General features: G+C 39.9%; 1 protein-coding gene across 1 annotated transcript in view; it reads left to right on the forward strand.

Annotated features, from left to right (window-relative positions):
* Positions 1-22,694, forward strand: part of C6H14orf39 (chromosome 6 C14orf39 homolog) — a 48,907-nt gene that overhangs the window by 21,501 nt on the left and 4,712 nt on the right. Inside the window, exons 6-14 of the mRNA XM_074957198.1 lie at positions 99-141; positions 1,625-1,745; positions 5,594-5,688; positions 9,974-10,113; positions 10,635-10,714; positions 13,948-14,033; positions 14,144-14,208; positions 15,973-16,043; positions 21,114-21,277. Of these exons, the coding sequence (XP_074813299.1) occupies positions 99-141; positions 1,625-1,745; positions 5,594-5,688; positions 9,974-10,113; positions 10,635-10,714; positions 13,948-14,033; positions 14,144-14,208; positions 15,973-16,043; positions 21,114-21,277 (865 nt within the window). The remainder of the gene's footprint in view (positions 1-98; positions 142-1,624; positions 1,746-5,593; positions 5,689-9,973; positions 10,114-10,634; positions 10,715-13,947; positions 14,034-14,143; positions 14,209-15,972; positions 16,044-21,113; positions 21,278-22,694) is intronic.

The following is a 22,694-nucleotide window of genomic DNA, read 5'->3' on the forward strand; positions in this document are numbered from 1 at the left end:
AGTGCTTCCCCAACCAATTAATATTATATATTAATTGTCTTTGCAAAGAATATGACATTAGTGAATGAACATCCTAAAATGCAACTTTATTTTTTCAGAGCCTGCTCCTTTTAGGTCACTTTCTGATTGGGCATTACAGATGTATCCATGACACATTCTCTATGCATTCTTTACTGGCTGGTTGGTAGGAAAGTTTGTTTGGTTTTTTCACTGTCTTTGTAGCCTTGAATGTGATAATAGCCACAAGAAATTACTGTAATTAAATTACAGCTTTACACTTAGACATTATTTCTGCAGGAGTTTTGACCTAGGGAAAATTGAGGGCCAAATAATACCCTCCATGAGTGGGGCCCCTGGAGGAAGAAAACTGAGGTTCCTTTCATGAAGTTTTTATCAAAATGTTCCAATAGAGAAGGGTGGGGCTTTGCTACACCATGGAAGAATAAGAAGATTTAGTCTCCAAACCTTGACTCAAGAGTCTGCTGAGGCTATCTGCACATATAGCATGTGCCTCTGCACTGGCTCCAAGGCCCCCGAAGCACCCAGCTGCATAACTACATTGTAGCTGCACTACAAGGTAACCTCCAGAGCAGCTTGGGGGAGGAAATGCTTTTCTCCAATCCAAAAGGGTTCCGCTGAACCTCACTGTCTCTCCACTGTGGATCTGGAATCCAAAAGGGCTCCAGGAAATAGGTGTGTGTGCGCACACATGTTGGAAACAGTGCTGTGTAGCTGGCTGGACCCCTCTTCCCACTTACTGGTCAAATACTGCCATTTCTTACCCATTCACACCCCTTTTTAGTTAAAATGGCAGTTACATGCATACAATTAAGGAAACCTCTGGCCCTCAGAACTTACTCATACAAAACTCCCATTGGCTTTAAAGGGAGTTTGCCTAAGAATTGAGTAAAAATTCTGGGCCAGATCCTTACCTCAGAGGGGTTGCCCTTTCATGAATCTCCCCATTTCTGCACATTATGGGAGATCAGCCAACTCTTCAGCACCCCCACCAGCACCTGGGTGTGGCAGAACTCTTTCTGTATATCCAGTGCCTGCACTGAGGGGATAAGGGTGTGATTGGGTGGGCTGGGACTCCATGTACCTTATCTGGAAAAGGGAATACAGTCCCAGAGTACTTCTAGTGCCCAGTCCCTTACTGTGACCAGCAGGGAGTCCCTGTTAGTGCAGCTCCAGTGGATTCAACACTAATGTGGAGGCACATAGCCTGCACGTAGATGACCCTGGTCTCCTTGATTCTGCAGGCTTGTGGGTGGCCCTTGTACCCTTTTTTGTGAGTGGACACACTCTACTCCCCTGACAGACAATGTAGGAAAATCTCCAAAAACAAATCATCACTAAGATTTCCTCCCCCAAATCTCCCTACAGCAGATTTTAACAGTGCAGGTGACATTCAGACCCTGAGTATAGGACTTCAGCATATGACCCAGTGGGAATTTTACCCCTGATAGGGATCATATAGGTGTAATTCATAGACTGTGTAGATAGAAACTTTTTCAGTATAATATACATACAGATTTAATAGTTTAATGTCTGTATTCTTTGACATGCCTGTCAAACATGTCATGTCATACATACGATACTCACTGATTCTTTAACATAAAAGTGCTTATCTGAGGGAAAAAACACAAGACGTCTTCAAGCATGCTGCAGTTTTTACCCAGAAATCTTTTGAACTAGAGAAAGAAGCAGATGAAGTAGAAATGAAAATTAATTATTTCAAACAGGTAACAGTGTATTAATATATAATTTAATTATATACAATTGTATTTTACATTTGTATATGCATGGATATACACTAATATGTCACTGTGTCTTTCTGTAGTGATAACAGTATATTGTGTTTCTTAGCACACAGGATGACTCCAGAATGAGTAATTACGGTATTGTTTCTGTTGCATTGTAAGTGTTCTATTTAGGAAAGGGGGTAATATGACTCCATGAATTTATGGACTCTTGAGGATTCCCTTATATTGATCTCAGCTTACACCATCATTTTCCTCAAGGCACAGTGTCATGGTGGCCTCTCTTCCAGCTCAAGAAGGCTAAACCTATCAGTGCCATTCCTAAATGAGTCACAGTGCTCCCAGCTCCTGCTGGCATTTAAGATGTTTCAAGTTAACCTTGTGAATATGAATGCATTGTACCTAAATATGGAGTTCATTGTCAGAATGGTAAACATTCCTGTTCTCTTTTGAATAGATGTAATGCTAGATAATTCTCAGTCTCAGATGATCCTCATCTCCACAGCTTGTGCCTTTGCACCAGAGATAAACATAATCCCGTTGGGTAGCAGAAGCACTGCTCCCAGCTAGGACCGCCTTCTGGACGAGTTTCAGAGTAGCCGTTGTGTTAGTCTGTATTCGCAAAAAGAAAAGGAGGACTTGTGGCACCTTAGAGACTAACAAATTTATTTGAGCATAAGCTTTCGTGAGCTACAGCTCACTTCATCGGATGCATTCAGTGGAAAATACAGTGGGGAGATTTATATACATAGAGAACATGAAACAATGGGTGTTACCATACACACTGTAAGGAGAGTGATCAGTTAAGGTGAGCTATTACCAGCAGGAGAGCGGGGGTGGGGTGGGGAACCTTTTGTAGTGATAATCAAGATGGGCCATTTCCGGCAGTTGACAAGAACGTCTGAGGAACAGTGGGGGGTGGTGGGGGGGAATAAACATGGGGAAATAGTTTTACTTTGTGTAATGACCCATCCACTCCCAGTCTCTATTCAAGCCTAAGTTAATTGTATCCAGTTTGCAAATTAATTCCAATTCAGCACTCTCTCGTTGGAGTCTGTTTCTGAAGTTTTTTTGTTGAAGAATTGCAACTTTTAGGTCTGTAATCGAATGACCAAAGAGATTGAAGTTTTCTCCGCGGGTTTTTGAATGTTATAATTCTTGATGTCTGATTTGTGTCCATTTATTCTTTTATGTAGAGACTGTCCAGTTTGACCAATGTACATGGCAGAGGGGCATTGCTGGCACATGATGGCAAAAATCACATTGGTGGATGTGCAGGTGAATGAGCCTCTGATAGTGTGTCTGATGTCATTAGGCCCTATGATGGTCACATAAACACCACCCTATACCGGAAACCTACTGACCGCTATTCCTACCTACATGCCTCCAGCTTTCATCCAGACCACACCACACGATCCATTGTCTACAGCCAAGCTCTACAATACAACCGCATTTGCTCCAACCCCTCAGACAGAGACAAACACCTACACGATCTCTATCAAGCATTCTTACAACTACAGTACCCACCTGCTGAAGTGAAGAAACAGATTGACAGAGCCAGAAGAGTACCCAGAAGTCACCTACTACAGGACAGGCCCAACAAAGAAAATAACAGAATGCCACTAGCCATCACCTTCAGCCCCCAACTAAAACCTCTCCAACGCATCATCAAGGATCTACAACCTATCCTGAAGGACGAGCCATCACTCTCACGGATCTTGGGAGACAGGCCAGTCCTTGCTTACAGACAGGCCCCCAATCTGAAGCAAATACTCACCAGTAACCACACACCACACCACAGAACCACTAACCCAGGAACCTATCCTTGCAACAAAGCCTGTTGCCAACTGTGTCCACATATCTATTCAGGGGACACCATCACAGGGCCTAATCACATCAGCCACACTATCAGAGGCTCGTTCACCTGCACATCTACCAATGTGATATATGCCATCATGTGCCAGCAATGCCCCTCTGCCATGTACATTGGTCAAACTGGACAGTCTCTACGTAAATGAATAAATGGATACAAATCAGACGTCAAGAATTATAACATTCAAAAACCAGTTGGAGAACACTTCAATCTCTGTGGTCACTCAATTACAGACCTAAATGTGGCAATTCTTCAACAAAAAAACTTCAGAAACAGACTCCAATGAGAGACTGCTGAATTGGAATTAATTTGCAAACTGGATACAATTAACTTAGGCTTGAACAGAGACTGGGAGTGGATGGGTCATTACACAAAGTAAAACTATTTCCCCATGTTTATTCCCCCCCACCACCTCCCACTGTTCCTCAGACATTCTTGTCAACTGCTGGAAATGGCCCACCTTGATTATCACTACAAAAGGTCCGTCCGTCCCCCCCCCGGCTCTTCTGCTGGTAATATCTCACCTTAACTGATCACTCTCCTTACAGTGTGTATGGTAACACCCATTGTTTCATGTTCTCTATGTATATAAATCTCCCCACTGTATTTTCCACTGTATGCATCCGATGAAGTGAGCTGTAGCTCACGAAAGCTTATGCTCAAATAAATTTGTTAGTCTCTCAGGTGCCACAAGTACTCCTTTTCTTCTTCCTAACAAGGTGTGTGTAAGGACAGAGCCATAGCCCCGCACTCCTAACACACTGCCCAACTGAGCTGGCTTGGTGTGGAGGAAGGCACACTGTATACCTGTCAGTGGATACTCCAGCATGCACTGCCCAGGAGGCATTTTGGCTAACTTAACCAAAATTCCTTCTGTTGCCCTGTGGCTCCTCTGGACCCCGAGAGTGTGGGCAGTGGCAGTAAGGCACAGTATGGCCCATAATATCCAGGTTAGCTCACGGTCAGTAGTGTTTCATCCAGAATACTTTTAGCATAATAAAATATATACTGTATGGGAATTTGGAATTCCTTAAATGCTTGGGAAATTTTCTCCAGTCCAGGACCTCTTGGTGATATCTTCCTGAACAGTTTATCCTGAGTTCTTCCTGAAGACTTCCAAAACTTTAGAAGCTGGGAAATTAGTCTCCAACCTGAGTATAGCATTATGTAGTTGATGCCTTGTTGGAATTATTGTAATACATTTATGCACGTTAACCAAAAAAGAATTAAATGTTAATGAATTTTTAATATAGACTCTTATAGTTCCACTATGAAGGTGTGAGAATTGGAAATCACATAAAAGGATCGGATTATCTAAAACATACACATCTCTTTGTAAATGTGGAAGCTATGGGAAGAAAGATTATTCTCCCATGTAAAGATTTAGCATTAGGACAGATATTTTTGTTTCATCGGATATTGGTTTCATGTTTCCTGTATATATTAGTCCAATTCTTTATTATTTGCTCTTCTTTTGATATATTTCTATTAATTTGCTACTTGCTGGCTTGCTGCAGATTGATAAAGGATTTTGAAGGGGAACAATAGCCTTAAACTGATCCATCACTGAAACATACTTCATTGTATCAAAGGCATAAAAATGATCAAGAAGCTGCACTGCAGTTCTATAAACTAAGGGACAGTCCTGATTCCATTAAAGTCAATGGCAAAAATTAAGTCAAAACTGCAGTAGGAACAGAGTCAGTCCCTATTTGAGTTTTAATTATTTATTTATTTGTATTACCGTAGTGCCTAAGGACCCCAATCAGAGAAGGTCCCACTGTGCAAGGCTCTGGATAAACACTTAATAAAATGGCTTAGGGACAGTCATGTTATAATAATTAAAGAGCTAAAGAGCTCCTAACTATGAATGGATTTAGCAACATCAGCAGACGTCTGTGGCAGGCAGTTAATATTTTTCAACTTTTGACATTTATTTTATTCATTAATTTTTAAGCAGTTTGGAAGGAGTACAGAAGATCAAAATCATTCTAAAATTATTGAAGGAAAAAATAAAAAAAATCTAGAGAAAAGGAAGGAGTTTAAAGAAAGGTAAACTTTTAAACTCAGTTCTACAGTCTGTAGATAAGTGTGATGGGGCAAAGCCTGGAACCCTGTATAGAGCCTGGGATCTCTGTGGCACTAGAATTTTCCCTCAGTCCTGTGCAGAGAACCAGCTCAGCTTCTCCACAGTGGCTTCACCAGCCCATTGGTGTAGTCTGACTTCTATCTATGGGGGGGCAGCTCCTGTCAGGCAAATGGGGCTATGCGTCGGGGAGGGGGGGGGTGGAATTCTGTGCCTGCCTGAGGCTTGCACTTTCAGGGGACAGTACACCTCCTGCTCCCCAAACTACACCCATGGTTGTGGCTATGACTGCTGCACATCTCAACACAAAGGGATTTAATTATTTAATAAAATTTCGTATATCTTGGGTTTTTAGTAAAAGCTGGGGAAAACTTGATTTTAAAAAGCTGAATCTGTCTGAAGACATCTTATTCAAATCTGTTAGGTGTTGGTCTTTGATTCACACCACCGCTGCTTAGATTTATGTATACATGTTGCAGCTGTTGAATATTGCTGCAGTTATTGTGAAATCAGAAGTAACAGCCACATCTTCTTTACCACACAAAAAGAGTTGTAAATATTTGGTGCATAACTAACAATCCAGGTTTTATAGGCTTCCAAATGTCATCTGTGATCAGTTCATTTTTTGAGCCACTTAAGAAATCTAAACCCTAATTTAATTCTTAAAAAAATGCATGATTGAAAGCTGTATAGACAGGATTAATGGCTTAGTAAATTAGTCAGTGGTCATGTACACCTAGTATGTCTTAAGGACTTGGCCTGATCCTTGTGCATTAAAGTGTCTTGCATTATGATCTCCTTGTAAAATGAACATGATATATTTTTAAAGCTTTTAAAGTAGTGTTTATGAGGCAAAAAATGGAAGCATTTATCATTTTTACTATCCTTGAAATCTCTTCCAGAAATCTCCACTCATTGAAGTCTCTGTTTATGTCTTCTCACAGACTTAGGATGTGTTCAAATGTTTGATTTCTGATTATTTGGACATGTACATCAGTTGCACCTGAATAAATATGTTAGCGTGCATCCCTGTCTCCTTTTCCCCCCTTTTGTTGGTAAGACTTCAGGAATAAAGGGAAGCAAAAAAGGCTAACGGTAGTCAAGACTAAATAAGAACGAACTGAAACTCTTCAGGTGGGATTGTCAAAAACACTTAAGATCCAGATCCTCCAAATTTCTCTCATTCATTTAAGTGTGAATTAGGTACCTAAATACCTTTGAGGACCTGGACCTAAGTAAGTTAGGAGCACAGATTCCTTTGATTTTTCAAAGGGATGTGTGCTCCCAAGTGACTCAGTCTCTTTTGAGAAATCCCACCCTCTGTTTATCAGTTATAGATAATGTGCTATTGCTCAGAAAGGTCAAAGTATTAAAAAATGACACTGACACATGTAGTGTTCATGCTCTAGGTCAGGGGTCGGCAACCTTTCAGAAGTGGTGTGCCGAGTCTTCATTTATTCACTCTAATTTAAGGTTTCGCGTGCCAGTAATAAGAATGAATACGATCCACGCTGAGCTGCGCCCCCTCTTGGCCCTGTTTGCACCCCTCACTGCCCCAGGCTGGGGCCAGAGGGCCACAGCTGGGGGCGGCTGCAGAGCCCCGGGCCAAGGCCAGGAGCAGAGTCTCGGGCCAGCGGCCGGGACACCAGGCCGGCAGCAGAGTCCCCCAGACTGGTGGCTGGGACCTGGGGCCGGGCAGCGGGCTGAGCGGGACCAGCAACCGGTACCCCAGGCCAGCAGCAGAGCCCCCCGGACCGGGCTGAGAGGGGCCGGCAAACCCCGGCTAGCAGGGGGCCGGCGGCCGGTACCCCAGGCCAGCCGCAGAGCCCCCCGGACTGGTGACCAGGACCCGGAGCCAGCAGCAGGCTGAGCGGGGCCGGCGGACGGAACCCCAGCTGGCAGGGGCTGGCGGCTGGTACCCCAGGCCAGCAACGGAGCCCCTGGGATCGGTGGCCGTGACCTGGGGCTGGCAGCGGGCTGAGTGGGGCCGGCGGACAGAACCCTTGCTGACAGGGGGTCGGTGGATGGTACCCCAGGCTGGCAGCAGAGCCCCTGGGACTGCTGGCCAGGACCCGGGCAGTGTGAGTGCGACTGAAAATCAGCTTGCGTGCCGCCAAAAGTGTTTGAGAGACAAAGTGCACAATTGTTTCCCAATTTGACTAGAGATTTTAATTCTCCCTTTGAGTATCTACAATATTTGTTTCCCAAATAAGAGAGTTTTGCCAAAGCTGTCTGGAAAGCCTATTCCATTGACTGTAATTGTAATTCTTTCATCCTCTCTAGATCATGACTGATTAGATTTTATTTACTAGGAAAAAGGAAAAAGTTCATGATATGTTCCAGAATAAAAATATTCATAAGGGGCTTGTCTGTACTATGAAATTTAGAACATGACCTTGAAGAGTCAGTGCCAACCATGAAAGCACAGGCGCTGTAGGTAAGGACAAGTCATGTTCAGCATCATGTCAGCTAGTCATGGTTAAAAATACTCAGCACTACTTGTCTTTGTCTATGCTGACTGCAAAGTCACCGTGAGCATTGTGTTAATGAGGCTCTTCAAGGTTGTGTTCTAACACAATAAATATTGTAGTGAAGACAAGGCCATGTTCACTGATGTCTCACAGCTTCATCAAGCTAGGATAAAGAAATTACTGCTGTGGACATGAGATTTTATTTTGGCTTTAGAGCCTCTACTTTTGCCATCTGCAAAAAACCAAAAGAATTATCTGTTTTGCAATTATGGTCAAGATAAAGATTTCTTATCTACTCAGATGACTAATAACAGTATAGCTGAAGTAGATACTGAAGAAAAATTATCCTTTTTGTTTGTGCTGCAATTTTGAACCTTTTGAACTTCAGTCTGTAGTTTGATTTTTCATTTAATGATTATCAATTAAGTCGGAGAGAAGGAAAGACCATATGATTCCTATGGATTTTTCAATGGCATTTTTAGGGGGGAAGTATATAACCACCTTGTATATGTGTTAAGTTTAACTCCAAGCTGATTTGAAGGTCTTTATTCCTAAGACTTCATTTAAATATTTATCTTTGTCATCTTAAGAAATTATGACATGTCACTGAAGTCTTGTTTCAGTAGCTGTGATTGAAAGATGTATTTTCCTGGAATGATAAATAATGTAAAAATACTTTATTCCCATAGGGCCGGAGTGTTAAAGGTATTTAGGCACCTAAAGATTTCAAAAGCACCTCGATGCCTAGCTCCCACTGGCTTTTGAACATCCCACTAGGCACCCAATTGCATCTTTAGGTATCTAAATACCTTTAAAAATCTGGCCTGTAGTATCAGGTAGTTTTTGCTCATAACCACCATTATATCACAGCCTTGTTCAATTCAGTGCAGAATGAAGGCCTCAACAAGGTGTCACCAAACAGACTAGTCCTGAACAAAATGCAGCTAAGTAGTCCTAGCAAAAGCTCTCAGTTTATCTCCAACTTTATCCATGGTTGCTTTTCATCACTTGCCATGCATTGATTTCTATGGCATCTTAAAATGACACCATCAGCTTTAATATCACACTTCTTTTGGAAGATTTAGTATCCACTATTGCTAGAAGTAATACATATGATTACTATAGCCGAAAGATTCTTCTCTTTTCCCGCAGTTTGTTTATTTTGTGCATTAGACAGCACTTGGTGTATGGTCACCTGTTTAGTTCGTTATGCCTCAATCCAGCAAAGCAATAAGCATATGCGTAACTTTAAGCCTGTGAGTAGTCCCATTGACTTCACTGGAGTTATTCACTTGCTTAAAGTAAACACTTGCGTTCATGTGCTTCAGTGCACTGATAGATCAAGTCAGTTTCCTCTTTTGTGTGTTTGTTGCTGTGTTATGTGGATCTTTCAGACAGCAACAGGGAAAGAAAAACTTTTGTTTTTAATTAGGAAATTTTTATTTCAAAATGACAAAATAATGCAAAGAGGACTTGAGGGCAGGTACCTGAAACTACTTTTATTTTTTTCTTTTATAATGACATACTTTCAAATTGACTGTGTCCCTTTAGTTATGATCAAGCCATTGCTACTTTCAGCTTCTGCTGTCTTCAAGACCTCTTGATGCTTGGTTTGCAAGCTTTAAGGAAAGTTTGAAATCTGATGGATTTCTGGGCTAAAAGGGTTTGGATCTTTCTTGAAGTGTGGCTCTTGGGAGGAAAACACCTTTGAAAACTCCACTTAGAATAGTCATGTTTTACTAAATTTCATTTTTAATTGTTAACTCCATTTTTAATTTAGGATGTTTGAAGAGATTGGAAATCTACATTTATTAAATGGGAAACATCAACAGTATAAACCATTACATCTGCCTTGCATTCCTCAGAAATTAGTCCAGTCTGTACAGACCTTTAGACTGTCTTCGCAAAGGACAGAAACAGGTGCAGTGTGTGTTTCTAATGATATTCTTTCTTTTATTTGTTTTGTGGGGGGGCAGCGGTGTGTGGAATTTGGTTCAAAAAGTAATGAAAATATAGAAACCATAGTAACTTATCTAATCAACAGTCTCTACTATGGCACTAAATTTGGACTTTCAATGGGAGTTGGACGCCTTACTGCCCTTTGTGCTTTGAAAATCTCCCCCTACCTCTGATTCTTGTCTCTTCTCTGCCATAAGGGACATGATAGTATTTTACTCATTTTAGGTAAATCCAGTACAAAGTATTGAAATATTTGAAATTTTGCACTGATAAAATTTTTCAAATACAAATAAAATACAATAACAGCATACATTAGTTTACAGTAAATCGCCTGGTACTTCTATACTGTGCAATACATTTCCCTCAGATCCATATTAAATGCCAAGTTGATTAGTTTTATTCACAAGTTCAATTTAATTATGGCACACTGTTTAAATATAATACTGCTAACAATGTTAAGTAATGTTTATTGAATAATGCAGGTGGAGAAGAAAGAGACAATTCCATGGACCATTCAGGCATTGCTAGTATTTCCTTGAGCCAAATGGACAATGAAATACAGGTATGCAGTTCTCCACTTGAGGACATGATGCCACAGAATGTGTTTTATTTGTTTAAATTAAAAGCACTTAAATATTTCCAGGGATACTGTATCTTAAAACTAGATAACACAGGGAGGTAGATGGCTCAGGATTTGGTAATAGGGTAGAGAATCTTTCCCCCTAGGGTTGCTATTTCAAATCAAACTCAAGTCACTAGTGACTGAATGCTTTTAGTCTCTGATGGCCATTATGAAATGAGATTGGTGATCATACAATGCATTCTACCATTGCTCTCTTTTTCAAAATCCAGGTCTATGACTATGCCTTACCCACTCATACATGGTATCCAAGTCTTTTAAATGACATCAGAAGATTCACTTGGGCATGTTTAGCAAGATCTTGGCATCCTAAAACAGGGGCATGTTCCTGACTCACTGAAGAATCATCAGTTGGCTACCCCAATAAAGAATTTAATAAAGAACTGACGCCAAGACGCATTAGACTCTGTGGTTGACAGCTCAGTTTTGAAGATCAGACAGGGAAAATAAACCAGGGCCCTATATCTTAAAGGCACAGACAGAGCCTCTCCATACACTGGAACAACCTATACTTACATTTTGTCTCTCCCTCCCATGCCCAGAAAAACAGATTTTGTGGTATATTGAAATATATTACAGCTTAAAGCACATCCAGTAACTTATTTTTTATGGAACTAAATATTAAAATAAATAGCAATCAGTAAAATGTACCTAGCATTCATATTTATATTAAATTGTGAATACAGGCTTTTCATTTGGAAAGCTGCTTATTTTATGCTGCCCCCGAATGTCGAAGTGCTGCTGCAGAATTTAATATTAATAATACATAACTGCAACAGATATACATTGAAGCAATTGTCAAAGGAAAAGGTAGACTTATGGGCAGCTAGGTGTGTGGTGAGGGTGGCTTTTTGCATTTTTAGAAGAGTGAAAGAGGAGTATCTTTCAGCACTAGAAGGGTGATGGGGGCTTTCTTTTCCCTACTGCTTGTGGCAGTTTTCTTACCTGCAATTCTTCCTTCCAGGAGAAAGGAGTATTTCCTGTCTCTCTGTAGAGGGAGAGGTATACATGGCTCTTTTCCCTCCTCTTCTTATCAACCCCAGCATTCTCTATCCCTATAGGGGAGTGGGATTTTCTATTGGCTCCTTCTTTCAATTCAGGCCCAGAAAGCTCTCATACCACTGGAGTCCACTGTCTTATGGTATGTCTGCACTGCAAAAACAGGGTATGTTCTTAATTTAGGTTAAAGCAGCAATGAAGACATGGCAACTTGGCTTTTAACTTTGGTTAGCAGCTACAGTCAAAGCCTGTAGAGGAGCCCGGTATTAAACTGTTAACCTGAGTTAATAGCCAAGTTGCTGTGTTTTCACTGCTATTTTAACCTGAATTAGCTAAACTCTGGAGAGCTAACCTGATTTAAGAAAGACATTCACACGTGCATGCATACACACACACAATGATCCTAGTGTTTTGAGGTTTTTTTCAAGCCAGTTTATAATTCAGCCCTCAGATCCACCTACTTCCCATCGTGTCATTCCTTCAAGGACCATGCAAAGTATTATTCCAATTATAGTATTGATTTCTGGATTTCATATATGCCTTTATAGAAGAGTGAAAACCGCAAATGCTGAATAATGATTGTTTTTGTTTTCTGTCAGCAAAGGTTTACACTGAATCAGACTATATACAGTATTGTAGCATTATGAAATCAGTACAGATTTTTTTTATATTCTATAAGTTTTCTCTTCATCAATTTTCTGTATTTAATGAGTTAAGTTCTATTCCCATTTCTCCAAACATTAAGATAATTGACGGAATAGCTGGAACAATACAGTTAAACTAGTTCTTTCCTGGGTACAGATTAGTTCCAAATACATATAATATTAATTAAGGCCCTGTTTATGCAGAGGCTTAACATTAAGCATGTGAATAGTCTCTATTGACAGAGTTGAGCAAATGTAAATGCTTTTGCATGATTGGAGTCTAAGAGGTCTCGGCATAATTTAATACACCATAATAGAACAAAGGGGGCTAAGCAGAGAAAAAGTCCAGTTAGTTAGTAGAAACACAGTATACTGATACTTAACATAGGGTGTACTTTGGATTCACTGTTCACTTTGAGTCTAGTGAATCAGTTTTGAAAATGTCTCATAGCTAAAATATTTCAGATAGTGAATCTAGAGGTACGCTGAACCACAAGGCTATCTAACCCATGAGTAAATTAGGTGTATTTTGGCCCCACAGCACTTAGCATCCACTAAACTACCTGGTTCCAGAATTATGAAATACTTTCTGGAAGATTTTAATGATCAGAATATGTAAAAGTCATACATCAGTTGCAGGATAATGCTTCACAGGGCAAAAGATGTAGAGAAACAGGAAACACACAAACTTAGCCATATTCTGCCATCTGTTACACCTGTACAACCTCACTGGTTTAAAAAGTGTTGCCCAGGAGTACCTGATCTTAGAATTTGGCCTATTAACTGTATTCTCTAAAATCCCAAACAGGTGAGATAAGTTAATGAGTGTCCTCTATTTGGTGCTCAGTTCATTTTGGTATGTGCTTTGCAAATAAAAAAAAGGCTTTAAGCACCTTATAAAGTACAGTGTTTCTGCTACGTAGGCATTCCATTAAGGCACAGACATGTGCTACACACAGCGTGTAGGACCACCCCAGGGGGAACTCTGCTGGGCGGTATTAGTTCTGCTTTCTGGAACTCCCCAACACACAGGAACTGCAGGCTCACTGTATCTCAGCTTAGGAGTGTGCACACATCGGCCTTTAGAGATAGAGGCAGGCTATGGCCCCACTCTCTCCATGGCTGTGAAGGAATAACTACCAAGAATGATTTGGGTTTGCTAATAGACAAATCAAACGTGGGCATGGAACATGATGCTGCCACAAAGACGCCAATGAGGTTTTAAGAGGGAAATTATAGTATTACTTTAGGAACCAGGAAATATTCCCCTCTATACAACATTGTTGAGGTCATATTGGCAAAAGGACATCATTTGGGAATCCATACTGTAGAAAAAATGCTCATCTGGAGGTAATCCAAAGAAAAGCAGCAAAACAACAAGGTTTGCATGTTATGACCTATAAATAGAGGTTAAGAGGACAGAATTTGCACAGCCTAAGGAAAAGTCAAAATATCATTGCTGAAGTAACAATTTTGTAAATGCCTTCATTTGAAATATTTCCTGTGTTCTAGAAATTTAATGAGACTGCAGGGTCTAACAATCCCAAAATTGCCAAAGTTCCATCCATAGCAAGCTTGCAAAACCAAATGCAGTTCAGGTAACTTTTTTTAGTAAACTTGTTTTCATAGCTGAAATTATAGATGAAGATGAATTGCATGGAAATAATCCACATTCAGACAAACAGCAGCATTATTTCTGTTTTCTTAGATTGCTAGTTCCTCAGAAGCAAACAACTTGCAAGCAATGGTTTGAAAATGAAGCTACGGTAATAGGTAAGGGGCTATTTGAGATTTTTGGATGGAAGGTGCTATCAAAATGCAAGCTCCTCTATACCCGGATAAAACATATGACATAAAAAAAGATGAGAGGCCAAATTTTCATCCTGGAATAAATTGGGCCTCCATTTTTGCACCTGCAATTTGGTTACTTAGGCAATTTAGGTTTGAGATGCAGTGAGGTTCTGAGACATCCAAGTGACTTAGAAATTATAGACACAAATTGGCTGCATAAAAATGGAAGCCAGTGTCTAAAACAGTGGCCAGAAAGGTGTAAGAAAATGGCAAGTAAAGGGCTGTAACAAATTCAGTGATTTTGCTGTCAAGAATGATCGAAGTAAGATCTGATAAATAACTTATAAATAGAAGGGAAACAAACACTAAATAAGAGAATAAAAGACATAGGAGGGCAAAGAAGAATTGGGAGAATAGGCACAGTAACTGTAGTTTTTTTGGTAAATTGTAAGGGAATAGGAATTTATTTGTGGGATACATGCTGAACAGGTACAAAATTAGAACAGAAATAAGAGAAGATAACCAATAATTTTAAAATCACAAGTCTGAGTTTTGGTTTCAATTGTATTTCCATGGTATTGTCAGGTTAAATCCTTGTCAGAAGTTGTAGTGCAGTTTGTATATGTGAAGATCCTACCTAGACCTCCCAGTACTGCAATGTGGGATCAGGACCCACAATATGTGGGACACTGCAAGTCTCACATTGTAAATCCTGAAATTTAGGACAAAAAGTCTGATAACATTTCCCATTTCCCTCTGTATCTTTTATCTTTCCCATCTTGTTTTTTCCCTTTCGCTAGAGATTCCTCCGTCACTCCTTGTATGGGGGTGCTTCCACATCAGCAGATCTGCTTCTATTCTTGTGTCTGCTACTAACATTCTCAGAGAGTAGTAGCATCAGTCAGGAGGAACAGAGCAAACCAGGCATTATGATAGCAGCCTAAGCAGTGCTTCCGTAATATTGGAACAAGTGGCAGAATGATGGAAAACTACTTGGAAAATGGCCACAAAGTGGGATTCCATTAAGATTACAGGACACTTGAAAAGCATTGTCATGGAATTTGAATTGGTTTGATCATCATCAAATGCTTTGCAGAATCAGTAAGATGAATATACAAATTCAGCAGCTTCAATACAAATGTTACCCAAACTAGTGTAAATGGTGGAGTCTCTGTAACTTGAAGTCTTTGGCTATGTCTACACTACAAACCTTACAGTGGCACAGGTGTACGGCTCCAGATGCGCTGCTGTAAGATCTCCTGTGTAGCTGCTCTATGCCGACAGGAGAGAGCTCTCTTGTTGGTATGATTAAACCACTGCCAATGAGTGGCAGTAGCTATGTCGATGGAAGAGCATTTCCTGCCAACATAGCGCTGTCCGTACTGATGCTTTTGTCAGTGAAACTTATGTCAGTTAGGGATGTGTTTTTTTCACACCCCTTACCAACAAAAGTTTTACTGAGAAAAGTGCTAGAGTAGACATACCCTTTCAATCATGATTCAGTAACTCAGCCAGGTCTATTCTAGGAGTGGGTGGGTGAGGTTCTGTGGCCTACAATATGTAGATCATGGTGGTCTCTTCTGACCTTAAAGTCTGCGAGTCTATGAATAGCAATATAAAGTTAGTAAACATTTTCAAGTACCCTTTTCCCATATCAGGTTTCTCATTTAGCTACAAGAACTATCTTTTTTAAAATAAATGCTATTTTTTATTTGTGATACAAACAATGCCAACTTCTTTGTATAGGAAACAAAGATGCTGAATGTGCAGATAAGGGAGCAGCAAGTAAGTCAAAAGATTCTGCATATATATCTCAAGTAAGTTAAACATTTTTCTTGTTTAACTAGTTATTTTTTTTAGAATAATGAGATTACTCTGCCTGAAATGAGACTACTGGCAAGAACAAGGAGAGCAGGATTTAGTCCTTGGTTTTTACAGCCTTCAGTACAATCATTTATCTGCACATTAAAGATTTTTTTTCAATTTTAAAATGATATGTTCCTCCAATATCCAAGTCACCCCTAAAGATAGCTTAAGTTCACTACACATCCTCCAAGATGTGACAATTTTTTAATTAATATACTCATGATACTTGTAAAAAGTAGAGCTTTCTGTCAGGGCAAGAAAGTTTTTGGATAGTGGTCAGATCGCTATGAAATACCATGCATTCTTTTGGCACAGTCAGCTTGTTCGTGACTCTAAGACCTCAATGAAATGACTTACTTCTGTAGTTTTATCAGGGAGGAGAAAACGTGGTTACTATAATATATGAGTGTCCCTGAGATTCTGTTTTGTGGCTGATTGAACAAAGGAGTTGTTGCTGTACCAAGCAAGTTTTAGTGTCTTCTTTTGTTTTGGATTATTAAAGATTAGTCCTCCTGGAGGGAATTTTTACTGAAAGCCATATCAGCTGGTAGTGAAAATTGTGCATTTTATATCTATAAGAGCTCTGAACCTTTCTGTTATAAAATTTTTCTTCAGGAGGCTATGGGTTTTTTGTTGCACAATGAATTTCAGGTGGCTGAATAAAGAACTTTTATTAAGAAACCAGGGACTTCTTTAGTTTTTGTTTGTTTGTTTGTTTGTTTGTTTGTTTGTTTTTTAGAAACAACAAGTGGGCCAACATTAACTTGTGAAATTTTCTGGTACATGTTCGTGGATTTTGGTATTAATTAAAGTCACTAAATAATTAGAGTGTTACCTAATATGAACCTATTTTGATTTATTACTGTATTTGTATTATGGTAGAGATGTGCTACATTCAGATTGCCATTGGACTAATAGTTTGGGAATTAATTGTATACAGAGCCTGGTTCAAATAAGGTGGTAGAATGAGGTACAAATTATATTTCCATATAACAGTTGATTTCTCTGCGCAATACAGGAAATTTACCTGGTGTAAGGACAGATGGTGATACTTCCTTGTTCCTTTTGCTGCATGAAGGCCATTTATTTTCTACAGAGGGTAGATGTTGAGAGGATGCACTGATTCATCACATACCTCAATCATCCTGCCTATATGCCCCTTCCTGAGCCAGCACTGGCCAATTTTTGGGCTATACTGACTCCTATAGTCCCACAGCTGAGTGGTGCTTGTGGCAGCTTTCAGCCACTTCAACCTCTTCCCAGAAACTTTCTATCTTGGGGCCCCTGTATCTACACTGGCAGAGGCTCAGAAGCTGTCCTATAAAATAAGATATTAAACGTTTTTGTCCTTTCTACTTCATTATGTACAGACACATCACAGTGGCACCTAGAAGCCAGTGCTTAATTTGTGCCAGAGCTTGCCAGGGCTGAGCCCTGGCACCTCTAGGTGTGGCAGATCATAGCCTGGTGCCTCTGGGCTTGCCACATCAGTTATGAGAGTAAAAAAATTGCTTGAGCCCCAGCACCTATTTGCTTGAGCTCTGGCTGGCACCTCTTTCATTACAAATTAAGCACTGCTAAAGGCCCCAGCTGAGATCAGGCCCCATTTTCCAGCCATGCCAGAAGAAAGACAGGAGGCAATGCATGTGGTTTAATTAGGTTGCAGCTTTATTCATTTAAAACATCTGGGCGCATCTGACAGTAAATTGTACAGTGCAGGTCATCATCATTTTCTTAATCATTGGCACATAATCCCCAACCTGGTACCCCGCCCTCCCCTTGTTTGAGGCAAAAAAGGAGCTAAAAAAGAGGTGGGACATCTTCCCACTGTACCAGACATAGGAGCCCCAACCCCCGCTTACTCAGATCTCTTTACAGAGAATTCCCTTCAGATCCTCTTCTAGTCCCTTTTGTCCGATAACCATATTCTTTCCATAATGAGTACATGCCTTGGACCTCCACCATGAGTTTTACTTACTGAGATGCTACATTATAACTTATCCCCTCAGCCCCAGCCCACCGGGTCCCAGAACTGCTGTGGGGAAGGCAAAAAAAATGCATTCCGCCTCCTCCAATCACGAGGTGAGGGAAAAATTTCTTCCCCACCTCCAGAAAAAAAAGAGTATCTAGCATAAGCACACAGCAGGTCCTGAGGAAACATGGTCCCTAGGCAGATTTTATGGGTGGGTGCTACCAGCCCAATTCAGGTAAAAGAGAGCGTCTCCAGGGCTGCATTGGGTATAAATACCACCCTCATATACTCTTCCAGTCAGCAGATCCCCTGCCTGGTCCAGTCCTTTCCTGCTTGTCCCTGCTCTGTACAAGTAAACTTTCCTCCCTTTCTCCATCTTTGCTATTAGTTAGGTAGGGGACCCTAATGGGACAACAGCCCTTTTATTTGAGACAGCTGGACAGGGACGCACCACATCAAACTGAGATGAGCACATTGTGCTAGGCGCTATAAAAACACATAGTAAGAGACAGGCCCTGCCCTAAAGAGCTTGTAGTTTAAATACACAAGATACACAAAGGAAGTGAAATGACTTGTTTGAAGTCACACAGCAAGTCAGTGGCTAATCTAGATCTCCTGATTCCCAGTCCATTGCTCTGTCCTCTAGCCCATATTGTATCCCCTGACTCCCTACAGTACCTTAACTATGCGGAGTTTGTGGCAGCTTTCTGCTATATGTAAAATCTCTCTCACACACATTAAATATAGCTTTATAAAATTGGTGCACATCAGCTTTTCGTCAAAGTGAATTACAATTTTTAAATATATATTTTTTTAGAATTGCAAATAAACTGGAGTGAAACCCTAACCCTTCCCTGTTCCCACAAAGCTAGAGCAAATAGACTCTGTGCAGCCCATGTGAGTGAGAGTATGGGGCAGCTTCACAGACCCTGCACAGCTTCTCTATCATTGATTTCAATAGGAGCAGGATCCAGGACCGCTTTCTCTTGGCTTCATTCGATGCATATCCCTTTGTGGTGTGCTGTGTACAGGTGGTCACTTCTGCCATGTACAGAGGTTACAGAGCCCCGTTCACCCCCATGCAGGGGAACAGCCATGTGCACGGGCAAATTTCACCCACTCAGAATAATTAATAATTAAGACATCTTCTACCAGATTAAACTAAAGTGCTAAATCCTCAGTTGTAATGGACAAGGTTGCTATAGTGAAAAGCAGCCACAGCCTCCATGCCACTAGATATGCTCTAGATCAAATAGGAATTATTTATGGAAGTTATATTGTCTGTGTTATGCAGGTCAGACTTGGTCCCTTCTGGCATTAGAACCTATGAATTTCACTGGGGTCTCTGGGAAGAGCCAGCACAATCTAGAAGAGCAAATAATGCTGACTGTGAAGGAGGTATGGCCGGGTGGTGAAAGGATGTGCTGATTCAGTGTTTTGTACACAGATCTAAAAAACAAAAGAATTTGGTTGCTGAACACCAGGACTGCTTATTTCACTGAAACCACCACAGCCAGATAAAGGAGTATACCATATTCAAATATATATGTGCTAACAACCATCCCCCAACCAAGTAATGATCATCCACAGGTTTCTGAATCCTTAAATTGCACAATCTAGACAAAGGTGGGGAAAACTGAACTTTAACTGTGTTAAACTACCAAGATTGCACTTTGCAACTTGTCATGGTAAAGCTCATTGAGTTTTCAGATAAATGCAATTTTTGCCTGAGTAAGGACTGTAGGATTTGGTTAATTAAGGACAGGCAGCAAAGGCCTCGATTCGTGGGAAAAGAGTTACATAGTAGAGGTCAGCTTTAACTAAATAAGCCAAATCCTGGAATCCTTAATCAGGTTACTGAAACCCGGAGTGTGTTTGTACCTTTTTATTTCATAACCAACGTCCCATACAGTTATCACAGTAGAATTTTTGTAGTTATTCCACTTGACTCTGTCTTCCAAATATAGGATTCCATTTATTGAGGTTCATAGATTCCAAGGACAGAAGGGACCAAGTCTGATCTCCAGTATAACTCAGGTCATAGAACTTCCCCAAAATAATTCCTTTTGACTAGACACAGCATTTAAAAAAAAAATCCAGTCTTGATTTAAAATTTGCAGAGATTTAGATTCCACCATGACTATTGGTAAATTGCTCCAATGCTTAGTTACCCTCTCTGTTAAAAGTTTACACCTTAATTTCAGTCTCAATTTGTCTAGCGTCAACTTTCACCCATCAGAACTATGTTTTAAGTTCTATTAAAAGCTCTCATTTTGAGTGCTGCTTGTAGAGAAGGATCTCCTTTACAAAAATATCACCTGTGTCCTGGTGGAGATTTCCTGTTCAGAGTTCAAGTGTCCATTCTCATCTAACCTTTCCTTTGGGAAGAGAGAGTCTCGGTGAACTGAAGTATGTTCTCATGGTGATGTCCCCTAATTCCACTAGAGAGTATTGAAAGGTTATCCCTTTCCACTGCTATTAAAAGCATTAAATCTAAATAGTTCCACTGTGAGAAATATAGTGATCTGTTAGAGATGGGTAAGGTTGAGGTGGCTCTTCCATTCTAAATCCCTATTTTCAGTCTTTTTATAAGTTTTCCCAATTCCTTTTTGTGGTGCAATTTTTAATGTATGGTCTCAATCCAGTTGTGATTTTTTGTAAACCACATAGGTTAATATGCAAAGGTAACTATAGTGTGCATATGTAGTGGTGTTGGTCCCAGGATATTAAAGATACAAGGTGGGTGAGGTAATATCTTTTATTGGACCAACTTCTGTTGGTGACAGTGAAAAGCTTTTGAGCCCTGTGTAAACTTGAAAGCTTGTCTCTCTCATCAACAGAAAGTGGTCCAATAAAAAATAAAATATATTAAAATGTTAGCAGTTTATTAAAGTCTTCCCTTATTTTTTATGAATATTAAACTTTTTACCTAAACAAAGGAGACAAAAATACAGTCAATATATTTATTGATAAAAGGACTATTGACATGTTGTAAAAGATGAAAATGCCATAAGCTTGTTTTTTATTATGTGACATTTCTTTTTAACAGAATGTACACACAGAGTGTTTTATTAAGTCAAGTGAGGATAATCCTGAAGCAACAGAAGGAAGTAGTGAACATTTTCTGCAAACCCCTGAGATGCCTTTATTTATAAGAACACCAAAATCTAATGGGAAGAAGGCCCAGTTCCCTAAAACTCCTCCTTTTGAATTGTAGGGTTTTAATTTTATTGATCTTTTATGAATCATGTCATGTTGATGTGCATTTTATAAACATTTTAATTAATTTTGCTATGCAAAAACACACTTCTTTTCCTGCAAGACAGTGCTGAACAATGTTCGGGTTTTATTTAAATTATTATGATAGCAAATAGAATTTTGTTTTAGAGGGACGTTCATACTGAAGCAGACTTGAAAGAGAACATTTATACATTCAACAGTGTACTGGGCACTTATTCTTTGTTTTTCTTTTGCTTTATTTGAGGCATTGATACCTAAATAAGGGCCTTCTACCCCAGAATCTAACTTCTTACTCTCTTTGATACTGAAATGATATCATAATCCTGCATTTATGATCTCACACTCTATTGCCATAGAAATGATTGGGAAAACATAAATCTGATATTATTTCTTAACTACAGAATCTGCAGGAGAAAAAGATCTGCCTGTTTATAGGTTTCAGAGTAACAGTCGTGTTAGTCTGTATTCGCAAAAAGAAAAGGAGTACTTGTGGCACCTTAGAGACTAACCAATTTATTTGAGCATGAGCTTTCGAAAGCTCATGCTCAAATAAATTGGTTAGTCTCTAAGGTGCCACAAGTACTCCTTTTCTTTCTGCCTGTTTATGTAGCCAAAAATTGCACTGGCTTCTTTTGCTGTCATGTTAGATTTGAAATTCATGTCTAACTAGCTCTCCAGCACACTAAATCTTTTTCAGCATTATTGCTTTCCAAATAATTCTCTTGTTGAGAATTTGTGTATATGAGATTGTATTTGATTGTTTATTTTTTTGTTTTTTACTTCCAATTTCTTGCCACATATTTGTAACAAGTTTGAATGTTTCCCCTGGTATGAAAGTCCTTCTGTTAAGGGATATTTTTACAGTATATTATTGATTTTAGTATTACAGCATTTATCTGTAAATAAGAACCAATGTTTGATCTTTTGCTCTGACTGGCTACAATGAGCTCACTCTGCTTCTCCTGGTGGAGAAAAGCTCCATAGACAGGGGTTATTTATGACTGTGGGAAACATTCAAAGGCTGAACGTTTTTTTTTAATCTAGTGAAAAAGTTGCTAGACTGTGTTTTTTCTTTCTTAAACTCTTTGCTTGGGGCATCTGTTCGGGGGAGAAACATGTGACATGCTTAGAGTTGCCCTGTCTCAAAAAAGATATATTGCAATTTGAAAAGGTTCAGAAAAGGGCAACAAAAATGATTAAGGACATGGAACGGTTTCCACATGAGGAGAGGTTAATAACACCGGGACTTTTCAGCTTAGAAAAGATACGACTAAGGGGGGATATGATGGAGGTCTATAAAATCATGATTGGTGTGGAGAAAGTAGATAAGGAAGTGTTATTTACTCCTTCTCATAGCACAAGAACTAGGGGTCACCAAATGAAATTAATA

This window comes from Natator depressus, chromosome 6 (genome assembly GCF_965152275.1).
Source record: "Natator depressus isolate rNatDep1 chromosome 6, rNatDep2.hap1, whole genome shotgun sequence".
NCBI classification, from domain to species: Eukaryota; Metazoa; Chordata; order Testudines; family Cheloniidae; genus Natator; species Natator depressus.